General features: G+C 45.8%; 1 protein-coding gene across 1 annotated transcript in view; it reads left to right on the forward strand.

The window, feature by feature from the left end:
• LOC125245250 (tripartite motif-containing protein 16-like) overlaps positions 1-12,425 on the forward strand; it is a 169,492-nt gene that overhangs the window by 18,596 nt on the left and 138,471 nt on the right. Inside the window, exon 5 of the mRNA XM_048155790.1 lies at positions 3,746-3,793. Coding sequence (XP_048011747.1) covers positions 3,746-3,793 — 48 coding nt within the window. The remainder of the gene's footprint in view (positions 1-3,745; positions 3,794-12,425) is intronic.

A 12,425-nucleotide genomic window follows, 5' to 3' on the forward strand; every position in this document is an offset into this window, starting at 1 on the left:
TATTGAATAAAACCCACCCTCATGGGATTCAAACCCACAACCTCCAGGACCAGTGTCCATTTCTCATCACATTGCACCACTGTGCAGGTGAATGCTGGCACAACTGCCGAAGTTCATTAGTTCACGTGAAAATTAACTCAAAATGAAGAATTTTATTAAAACTGCACTGAATGTTATATTTAATAACTTTACTTTAGATCATTCTGCAGCTCATCATGCTGTAGCGCAATACAGAGCAGGAAGAGGAAAAACAGCAGAAAATGAACAAACATGAAACAGCTGGTTCAGAATTATGGGCGAGAATGATCTCAGAATGTACAGAAGCTTAGATGAAAATGAACACAGCATGAAACAAAAAACATTTATTTCTAATCCAAGAGGCATTAAAGGAATCAAAACACACTATTTCATAAAACCGCTCCTCCCGGGATTCGAACCCACTATCTTCGGGTACAGGCCTCTTCAGGTACCTGGCTTTACACATTGAGCTACTTCATGACACGTGTTCAACATGCTGTGGAAGAGAACTTTTAGTGTAACAAAGAATTTACAAAAAAAGCATTACTTAGCATGCTAACCATATTAGCATGCTAAGCTAACTTAATGCTAATGAAGCTCATGGTTAACTTGATAGCTGAAGAGCCACATTAAAAAGAATGACAACTGGTTAGCATGCTAAGCAATTAGCATGCTAAGCTAACTAGCATAAGACAACAAACACAAGCAAGGTCACATTCAGAGACAAATATCTTGGGAACGGTAGTGAATATCAAAATTCCGTTCAGTCATTTCTATGCGGCTCGGCCCAAAGATCATCTGAGCTGATTTTGGACAAAATTGGACAAAATTTGTAGGAGGAGTAGCGAAAAAACTCTTTTTCATTTATTTCAATATGGCAGACAGGTACATTTAAGGAAAATGACAAATGACACATCGTTGGAATTGGCATTAGCCAGGGAATAAAATGACATAAAGTATACATGTTTTGGAAAGAGTTTTCAAAAGTTATAAGCATTTTTGCAAAAAAACTTATATCTGTGGAACAGTAGGTGGTGCTGTATTGAAACTTCTCTGGTACCTTCAGGACCTACCAAAGGTCATACATACCAATTTTTGTGAAGATATGTCAAATAGTTTAAAAGATATTGCAATTTATGACAAAATTCAAAATGGCGGACACGTGGTTCATCCGATGTTGACGAATTCGATATCCTCGGATTCGGCATGGCACAGGGAATCCATAGACACCAAGATCTTGATTTTCTAATAAAGTGTTCAAAAGTTATTGGCCAAAATAGCCATTTTTCAGATCTCATGACCTGTAGGTGGCGCTGTTCCCAAATTTGGCATGGAACCTCAGATCATGGTCTTGATCAAGTGTACCAATTTTTGTTTTGATTGCTCAAAGTTTGGCCGAGATACAGCCTCTATAGCAATTTTGGGTCAACCTCGTTAACTTCGTGACATCATAACTTTTGAACAAAGATGAATAAAAAAAATCTGTTCAGTCATTTCTGTGCGGCTCAGACCAAAGATCACCTGATCAAAGTTTGGACAAAATTGGACAAATTTTGAAGGAGGAGTAGCGAAAAAACGGAATACTGTATTTTTCAAAATGGCCACTACTGTACTGGGTGGAGACTTAATGTAAGATATTGAATGTGATCAGTATGAAGAGAGGAATCAGTTGTATTGACATTCATTTTTCTGGAACAAAGGGTTCAAAAGTTATAACCTTTACAAAAGTGAATATTTGAACTGGTGGTGGCGCTATAGACTTAGTCCTAGATACTCCAAAGTTGGTCAAATTACTTTTAATTACTATCACTACAAGCATGCCAAATTTGATAATTTTCCTTCTTATGGTTCATTGATTACCATACAGGGGGAAGAAGAATAACTACGAATTTGGACATAAAGGAATTGCATGTGATAGCTTCAGATTAGACCAGTTTTAGGCAGAATGCCTAGAACAGACACAAGTTCTGCATCTTTTCCTGCCACAGTACCTCATGCGGTCTGGGCATGTGTCACACTGAGTTTCGAACCCACGATGCAGAGCATTCGGGATCCGTGGCGTAACACATTGAGCTAATCAGCCATGCAAGTTCATCAGTATGCTAAGCAGAGGTTTCAGTGTGAGAAAGAGTTCACAAAAAAAAAAGCTTCATAGCATGTTAACCATATTAGTATGCAAAGTTATTTAATGCCAACTAAGTTTTGGTTAACCTGTTGACTGAAGACCACATTAGAAAGAATAGCAATAGTTTAGCATGCTAAGCAATTACTGTGCTAAGCTAACTAGTATAAGACAACAAACACAAGCAAGGTCACATTCAGAGATGAATATCTTGGGAATGGTAGCGAATATCAAAAATCCGTTCAGTCATTTCTGTGCGGCTCGGTCCAAAGATCATCTGAGCTGATTTTGGACAAAAATTGACCAAAATTTGTAGGAGGAGTAGCGAAAAAACTGTTTTGATTTAATTCAATATGGCAGACAGGTACATTTAAGGAAAATGACAAATGACACATTGTCGGAATCGGCATAAGCCAGGGAATAAAATGACATAAAGCAGACAAATTTTGGATAATGTTTTCAAAAGTTATAAGCAATTTTGCAAAAAACATTATATCTGTGGAACACTAGGTGGCGCTGTGCTGAAACTTCTCATGTACCTTCAGGACACTCTGATGGTCATATGTACCAAATTTTGTGATGATATGTCAAATTGTTTAAAAGTTATTGCAATTTATGACAAAATTCAAAATGGCGGACATGCTTTTCATCCGATGTTGACAAATTCAATATCCCCGGATTCGGCATGGTCCAAGGAATCCATAGACACCAAGATCTTGATTTCTAATAAAGTGTTCAAAAGTTATTGGCCAAAATAGCCATTTTTCAGATCTCATGACCTGTAGGTGGCGCTGTTCCCAAATTTGGCATGGAACCTCAGATCATGGTCTTGATCAAGTGTACCAATTTTAGTTTCGATTGCTCAAAGTTTGGCCGAGATACAGCCTCTATAGCAATTTTGGGTCAACCTCGTTAACTTCGTGACATCATAACTTTTGAACAAAGATGAATAAAAAAAATCTGTTCAGTCATTTCTGTGCGGCTCAGACCAAAGATCACCTGATCAAAGTTTGGACAAAATTGGACAAATTTTGAAGGAGGAGAAGCGAAAAAAACAAATACTGTACTTTTCAAAATGGCCGCTACTGTAATGGGTGGAGACTTAATGTAAGAAGTTGAATAGCATCAGCATGAAGAGACGAATCAGATGAACTAAATTTAATTTTTCTATGACAAACAGTTCAAATGTTAAAACCGTTAGAATGTTGAAATTTTGAACTGGTGGTGGCGCTATAGAGTTGGTTCTAGAGACTCCAAATTTGGTCCAATCACTATTCATGAGCATCTCTACAACTGTGCCAAATTTCATCATTTTCTCATGTTCCGTTGATAGGGCTGCCATAGACTCCCATTCGGGAGGAAGAATAATAATAATAAAAGGGAAAACGTACAATTACAATAGGGGCTACAGCCCCTTCGGGGCTTGGCCCCTAATTATTTAAAATAATATTTAATTGTCTTTACTTTGGTGTAATATTGATAAAACAATGCACAGTATTGATATGTTTTTAAATCACAAATTTATTTGTTGTTATGGTACTTCTATGTCTGGTTATTTTTTAGGGACACAAAAGGCACCGATTTCGTGGAATGACCCTTCCACAGTCACTTTCACCAACATTGTTCCCAGAACCAGGAACGACTTCCTACAATGTAAGTCACTAAGAAAACAAGCAGAAAAATCTCTGAGTGTGTTCATGTTCTTCCTGTAGAAGGTGAAAGGAAACATGATTTTCAAGTTTAATAATTGATAATTTAAATTATGATTTGCACAGGATATCTGGTAAACTGTACTGAGATGCTGCTGATATATTGATCATGAAGAGTTCTGAAACATTAAAAGATCAGACAGATTCATAATTCCTGATTCTTATGTGTTTTATCTCCATCAGATTCCCATCAGCTCAATCTGGATCTGAACACAGTGAATAAACACCTCCGTCTGTCTGAGATGAACAGAGTGATTACTAACACTTACCCAAAGCTTCAGCCGTATCCTGATCATCCAGACAGATTTGATCAGTGGTATCAGGTGTTGTGTAGAGAGAGTGTGTGTGGACGCTGTTACTGGGAGATTGAGTGGAGTGGAGATGATGTGTATATATCAGTGTCATATAAGAACAGCAGGAAGGGACAGGGTTATGAGTGTTTGTTTGGATGTAATGATCAGTCCTGGAGTTTGATCTGCTCTTCCTCCAGTTACTCATTCAGACACAATAACATAGAGACTTATCTCCCAGTAAGGTCCATCAGACGCAGTAGAATAGGAGTGTATGTGGATCACAGGAGAATAGGAGTGTATGTGGCACAATGATCCTCATCCACACAGTCCAGACCACATTCACTCAACCGCTCTATCCTGGGTTTACTGTTTGTTGTAATTCATCAGTAAAATAAAATCAGTAAAACTGTGTTTATGAATCAGAATAGACTGTAGACTAGAGAGACTCTACCCATAATTATTTGAGCTCATGATGAATCAGTAACAGTGAGATGTTATGAACTGCGTTGATTTATTGTTTTATAATGTTTCCTGGGGTGCACTTATAATGTTAATATGCTTTTTACATTTAAAATTGTCATAATTTATAAATAAAAGGCATTTTTCCTGCCCTAATTTTAGCCCTCTGGTTTGAACACTCTGTTTTAAGGGGCGTGTCTGCTGTGAGACTTCAGTGTAAACACGCACTGCTGTGATTGGCTGACATCTTTCCATTTGAAATAGCCAAGTATTACTCTCTCTTTTAGCGCGTTTTTACTATTACAGCTCTCAAGGTTAACTAATCGTGAAAAGTGTTGCATTACATTAAGATCTATGGCATTATATTTAGATCGTGGCATGAAAGGTTGCAGAGATGAACACTGTGTAGCCGATCATATATGTTGAGCGCATGAAAGCAGTGATCTCGTCATTGCAACTCAATTTCTGTACACTAAGAGATTCGTTGAATAAAACGGGAGTTTTGCGCGTCAGTCACTGATAAACTCATGTTGTTTGATTGACAGCTTCAGCGTGCGCTGCTCCAACAATTGCAAAGGGAGCTTTCTTTGATCGCTTTCTTTATATAATTTAATCACCGTTAAATAACAGATTTTTTTCATCCTACTAAGAGAAACAACTTAAGTTGATGTTTAGTCACGGGTTTGATTTACTGACACACAGACATAGAACATCTGTCTGTTCATGAATCATTAATATCAGATCAGGCATTATAATTAACACAGTTACTGACATGTTGTTGTGTTACTGTGGAGTCCAGGCACTGCACAATATTTTGTAATCCTCAAAGGCATGTTTATTGTTTGGTAGCTCGATCTGGTTTAGCACCACGTAGGCCTATGTTACTTAGGCTACCTATTCTATTGCATGTCATGCGTTATTCGGTGGGCGGGGCTAAACAGGCAGGGATGAAGTAGGCGTTGATCTTCTGCAGAGGAGGTGCTTGCTGCCCTTTGACGTCATAGATCCCAACTTTGTAAATCCTGTCGTTCACTGGGTCTGGTGTCAATTAAAGCTTTTATTGGACTAACAAGGAAGTTTTCAGCTCTAAAACTTACAGGATATTCTTAAAGTATGATGACCTCTAATATGTCAAAAGCTCAAGGAAAATTTGATTTCTCAGTTCATGACCCCTTTAATACTACAAATGAACTTCTGTCAGTGAAATAACATGTCAGAATAAATGTGTGTAATGAATCCTCTTATAGACAGTGAGATCAGTGTGTGTGTGTGTGTGTGTGTGTGTGTGTGTGTGTCATGATGAGTGACGGTGTGTATCTGTGCTTTACTCAAGCTATATTTGTGTTGATGGAAATCACAGCCATTCAGTTGTTATTGTAGTCACAAATCATTTTAATATAATTACTGTTAAAATTACCTTTCATCTGAAATGATCACACACGGGATTCGTTCAAATGTATCATTAATTTTTTTTTGTAAAATTGATGTCAATTTATTAATAAATGTGAAATATATAAACCCAAATCATCTGCTCATACTGTAAACCCTTCACTTAAAAACATAATGTAATAAAACTTTAAAATTGGTCAAAACATTTGTTCCCTTTCGATACTTCACTCGTACTGCGTATGGGGGAAAAGTCTCCCTTTTTCCCCGTCACTGAAGCCTTTTTCAATAACGCAGTGTAACTGCACCGTCATTGGTTCACTCATAGCCAGTTGTTGAACCAATGGCGGCGCGGCATAGCTGCGCGGTCTATGGCGACAAAGCGCGCAAACTTTCCTGCCGAAATGGGCGGGGTTAAGGGCTATATAAGCAGGCATTTCGCCATAAGATTTCAGTCCTTTCTCCTTCAGCGACAACTTCTGCTTCTCCTCGCTAATCTCCGCCTGAAGCCGAAGAAGCTCGCCGCCTTCGAAGAAGCTCTCGCCGCCGTCAGAAGAGGCTCCTGCAGCGGACTCAGCTGGACTCGCCGGTCGGAGACAGCGCCGGTGCCCTCGCTGACTGCAGCCCACAGCGCCGTCCTCGAGTCGCCGCCTCCCGCTTCCGGCTGTTTCCCAGCGTGTCTCCTGCCGCCATCCGGCGCCTTTTGAGGGCTTCTCCGCGGCTTATTGCCGCTCTAAAAGAGCACAACAGTGGTTTTCACCGCTCCGAAAGAGCTTCAGCGGCCCTCGCCACTCTAAAAGTGCCCCCCAATCGGCGTTATCACAGCGGCGGCGTTGATTCAAATGCCGCGCCACTCATGTGGCACGTGCAGAGCCCCTCTGCACGACGACGACGGACACAGCGAGTGCGTTGCTTGCCTGGGCAAGTCCCACGCTGACGGCGTGCTTGCTGGAGCCTCATGCCCGCACTGCGAGAGCATGAGTCTCGGTTCCCTGCGCTCGCGGGTTGCCTTCTTCACGGAGGGTGATCTCGCCGCTCGCGCCCTCCCGTCTCCTTCCTCCCGCGAGCCGGCTAGGAAGAGACAGCGGGGTAGAGCGATCCAGTGCCCGGAGTTGAGTGAGCTCACGCCGGCCCAGCCCCCACGTGCCTCGCCCTCTCCTCCAAGGGAACACTCTCCCGTCCTGTTCTCCCGACCCGAGCAGCGTCCCTCTGCCGATGCAAGTGACCTCTTCTCGTTTGGAGGATCGGACGACGAACCGGATGACTCCATGTCCCTTGCGGCCTCCGAAGCAGAAGGATGGGCTGGCGAGCCGGAAGATCCCGCTCCCCCACCTCCTTTGGAGCCCATAGAGCACGGCCAAGGCATGGATGCCGAACTTTTCCGCATCCTGTCTAGAGCCGTGGAAGAGCTGGACCTCGAGTGGGCCCCTCCAGAGGAGCCATCACGCAGCCACCTGGACGAATGGTTCCTGCCAGGCCGCCGCCAAGCGCCTCGCCAGCGCTCCCCGAGGTCCATGAGGAGCTGACGAAGTCGTGGCGCGCTCCGTACTCCGCCCGCCTCCACACGACGCATCGCTCTGCCCTCACCGCCGTTGACGGCGCTGAAGAGAAGGGATACGAGCACTTGCCACCCCTGGATGAAGCGGTGGCAGCTCACCTCTGTTCTCCCGCAGCTGTGGGATGGAAGACGAAGAGGACCCTTCCCTCCAAGCCCTGCCAGACCACATCTACCCTGGCTGGACGGGCCAGGCTGCCTCCGCGCTCCATACAATGGCCATATTCCAGGTCTTCCAGGCCAAACTCCTCCGCTCACTGGATGAGTCTGGTATAGACGCACCGGCCTTCAAGGACCTCCGCAGCGCCACTGACCTAGCCCTGCGAGCCACGAAGACTACGGCCCAAGCCATTGGCCGCTCAATGGCCAGCCTGGTAGTTTTGGAGCGCCACCTGTGGCTCAACTTAACGGAGATCAAGGACCTGGACAAGACGGCCTTCCTGGACGCTCCAGTCTCACCCTCCGATTTCTTTGGGCCAGCAGTGGATGGCTTTACTGAGCGCTTCACCGCGGCGCAGAAATCGTCTCAGGCTATGAGACATTTCCTGCCCAAGCGCTCCAGCTCTGCTTCTGCTTCCAGCCGCCCCAGGACTGCGCCGGCTCAGCAGAACAAGCCAGCTCCACCCGCCTCCCAGGCAGCGCCACCAAAGGAGCACCGCCAGCGCTCGCGCCCTGCACAGCGCCCCTCCTTCCCAAGACGCCAGGGACCCCGGCCCAAAATTGTGCTGGACCCGGTGACTCCAAAGACGTCCTGATTTATCAGAAAGGAAGAGGATGGGGGATTGTCTCGTTGCGACCGGACCACCCCAAAAGCTCCTGCGTGCAGTTTCCCCTCTGCCTCGTCTAATTCCGGGCGTGGGAGACATGCTTCATGTTGTAGCTGGGCCCACACCTGTTGCGCCCACACAAACCGCCGTTTTCACGGCCGAAGTTATGACGTTGCTAAGAAAGGGAGCTGTGGAAATAGTTTCCCCTGCGGAGAGCGAGTCAGGCTTTTACAGCCGCTACTTTCTGGTCCCCAAGAAGGATGGCGGTCTCAGACCCATCCTAGATCTCAGACTTTTGAATCGCTCCCTCATGAGACGGAAGTTCAAAATGTTGATGCTGAGGCAGATCCTCGTGCACATTTGCCCCGAGGACTGGTTCTGCTCGCTGGACCTGAAGGATGCGTATTTTCACATCCAGATAGTCCCCCATCACAAACGATTCTTGAGATTCGCATTCGAGGGGGTGGCGTACCAATATACGGTCCTGCCCTTCGGGCTGTCTCTGGCTCCTCGCACTTTCACCAAGTGCATGAACGCGGCGCTTTCTCCTCTGAGACAAATGGGAATCCGGGTTCTAAATTATCTCGACGACTGGCTCATTCTAGCCCGTTCGCGAGCCGAGCTGGAACACCACAGATCCGTGCTCCTCAGCCATCTACAATGTCTGGGTCTCAGGGTCAACTTAGCCAAGAGCTCGCTGTGCCCCAGCCAGCAAATTTCGTTTCTGGGGGCAGTTTTCGTAGTCTCGCCGGAACGTGCTCTGGCGATTCAGCAGCTCGCGGCCTCAGTCAAGAACAAAGCCTATCTCCCTCTGAAGCTTTTCCAGAGGTTGCTAGGGTTGATGGCTTCCGCCTCCCCGGTGCTGCAGCTCGGCCTTCTTCAGATGCGGCCTCTTCAGTACTGGTTGAAGCTCCGGGTTCCTCCAAACGCCTGGCGGCACGGCCGCCTATGTCTCAAGGTCAATCGGGCCTGTCTTCTAGCCCTGAAACCTTGGTTGAACCCTGCTTGGTTCAGTCTTGGAGTACCACTGCAGGCGGTCCCACGACGGACGGTGCTCTCAACGGACGCCTCCAACTCGGGTTGGGGCGCTGTGTGCGAGGGCAGACCGGCCTTCGGCTCGTGGAGTCACAAGGAAAGCCGTCTACACATCAACTGCCTAGAGATGCTAGCAGTGATGAAAGCCCTTCAATCCTTCCAGGCTCACTTGACAGGACGCCATGTCTTAGTCCAATCGGACAGCATGACAGTGGTGTCGTACATAAACCACCAGGGCGGTCTTTCGTCCAGCCGCTTATGCGCTCTGGCGAAACGCCTTCTGGAATGGGCTCTGCCGAGACTTCAGTCGCTCAGAGCGACTCATATTCCTGGCAAGACCAATCTGGGCGCGGACACGTTGTCACAGAGCAACATTCCCTCAGACGAGTGGATGCTCCACCCCCAGATGGTTCTCATGATTTGGGAGTTCTTCGGGAAAGCAGAGGTAGACCTCTTCGCCTCAGAAGACAACTCTCACTGCCCAACATTTTTCTCGAAGGAAGTCGATGCTCTGGCCCACGCATGGCCCAGCACGCCCCTTTATGCTTTTCCTCCGGTCGCACTGATCCCCCAGGTCATCAGGCGCATCAGAGAAGACCAACACAGAGTCCTTCTGGTTGCCCCGCTCTGGAGGAGCCAAGTTTGGTCCTCGGAGCTGTTCAAGCTCTCTACGAGAGCCCCTTGGCCGATTCCCCTGAGACGGAATCTCCTCTCTCAGGCAAACAGGACGATCTGGCACCCACAGCCAGAGCTCTGGGCTCTACACCTCTGGTCCCTCGATGGGAGCCGGCTAACCTCCCCGGGGACGTTCTAAATACCATATCTCAGGCGAGAGCCCCGTCCACGAGACGCCTCTACGCCCAGAAATGGTCGGTCTTTGTTGATTGGTGTTCCTCGCGCAACATAGACCCTGTGGAGAGTGACGTATCTTTCATACTGTCTTTCCTCCAAGAGCGTTTGGATATGGGGCGCACCCCTTCAACGCTTAAAGTATACGTAGCAGCCATCGCAGCGTTTCATGCTCCTATTGCTGGCCAATCAGTGGGTCGAAACGGCCTTGTGGTCCGTTTTTTAAGGGGTTCTAGGCGATTAAATCCACCTCGTCCCCTCACTGTTCCCACTTAGGACCTTTCCCTGGTCCTCAGGGCCCTAAAAGGTAACCCCTTTGAGCCGCTGCGTTCAGCTGACCTCAGGCCCCTGACGCTGAAAACCGCTCTGCTGCTTGCATTAGCATCGGTCAAGCGATTTGCAGGCCCCATCTGTGAGGCGGCCGGCTGGTCTTCGCCGACCACTTTTGTCAGGTTCTATCATCTTGATGTCCCGACCTTGCAAGCTCGGGTTCTTTCAGTGTGATTGGGCGGCCTCTTGCGAGTTCCGCCTCACGCCGTTACAGGAATCATTTCCTTTGTAGTGTAACAAGGGATATGGCGGCTTTGCCGCCTTACTTGTTTTCTTGGTCCCCTCCCGGTGTCCAAAACAAGTTATGTCGTTCCCTGCCGTGGCACGGCGCGGTTGAATTCGTTCCCCATACGCAGTACGAGTGAAGTATCGAAAGGGAACGTACTCGATTACTATCGTAACCTGGGTTCCCTGAGATACGGAACGAGTACTGCGTTACTTGCCGCGCCACGAGGCTGCGGCTTCAGAGTCGTCGCTTCAGTCGATTGGCCTGAAATCCTATGGCGACACGCCTGCTTATATAGCCCTTAACCCCGCCCATTTAGGCGGGAAAGTTCGCACGCTTTGTCGCCATAGGCCGCGCAGCTATGCCGCACCGCCATTGGTTCAACAACTGGCTATGAGTGAACCAATGACGGTGCAGTTACACTGCGTTATTGAAAAAGGCTTCAGTGACGGAGAAAAAGGGAGACTTTTCCCCCATACGCAGTACGAGTGAAGTATCGAAAGGGAACTGAGGTTACGTTAGTAACCGAGTACGTTCTTGTTACACATTACATGCATGTAGTTACTGTAGTAATAACTGCCCAGCCGGCAAATGACCGACCTTCAACGTTAAAATGTGGTTGAAATAAGGTCAGTTGTTGTTTCAACAGTGAAACAACGTTGATACAACGTTGAATGCTAAACGGTTGAAGCCCAGTCAACACATGACCGAAATTCAACGTTGAAATATGGTTGAAGTAACGTCAGTTGATGTTTCAACAGTGAAACAATTATTAAATGTAAAATGGTTGAAATAGGTTAAGAAAATCACTTGTAAATAAATGCTGAAATAAGCTCGTATACTATACCTTAAAAAAAAAGTGTTTAACCAAATTATACAATAATAATAATAATAATAGTAGGCTAATAATGTATATGAAATAAAAATGTGCCCTATTAGGCCTATTTTGCCACTTCTGTGTCAGTTTGTTGGTACGTCAATATTTCAGAAAATAGAAATTATATGCTCATTTTCATTTTTTGCGGTCTAAAGAGATATCGCAAGATTACACGAGACAATAAGATAGCAAACACTGGAGCGGATCTGAGTTGCCATGGTAACAGGGAAACGTCGAGCATCAAGACTCCGTCTCGCTGTTGTTTTCACTGATTTTAGGTAAGTTTAGTCCATAAAATCACACAAATAATATATATAACTGTTCCTGATACCTTTCTTACGTGTAATCGACACACTTCTGTTGAATATTTACTTCAAAGAAATTGTTTAGTGTCTTTGAAATAGTCCGTTAGCATCTCAACCGTGTAGGGCATTGCTCGACAGAACTTACCAATGACTTTATCAATGAACAACATGATTGAACAAAGCTTCATTTGGTCCAAAAGATCCATTTCCTGACAGGAAACGCCTAGCCTTAACAGAAGTGATGACGTGACTTCTTTTAACAAAGGACTCTGTCTAAAGGACTTCTTAGCTCATCAGCAATAAACTAATCAGAACCCATCACATGGATTTGATCACATTAAATCTATTGATTCTCTCACAAAACCCTCTTGTATTATCGGACGGAACAGGAAAATACCCATCAACGGATTTAAAGACGAATCTGTCCTATCAATACCTCCCTTGTGTTGACCGTCCATCGTGACCCGGTCACTCGTGACTCCGGTCAAAGTTTA

Source organism: Megalobrama amblycephala, linkage group LG14 (assembly GCF_018812025.1).
Source record: "Megalobrama amblycephala isolate DHTTF-2021 linkage group LG14, ASM1881202v1, whole genome shotgun sequence".
Lineage (NCBI taxonomy): Eukaryota > Metazoa > Chordata > Actinopteri > Cypriniformes > Xenocyprididae > Megalobrama > Megalobrama amblycephala.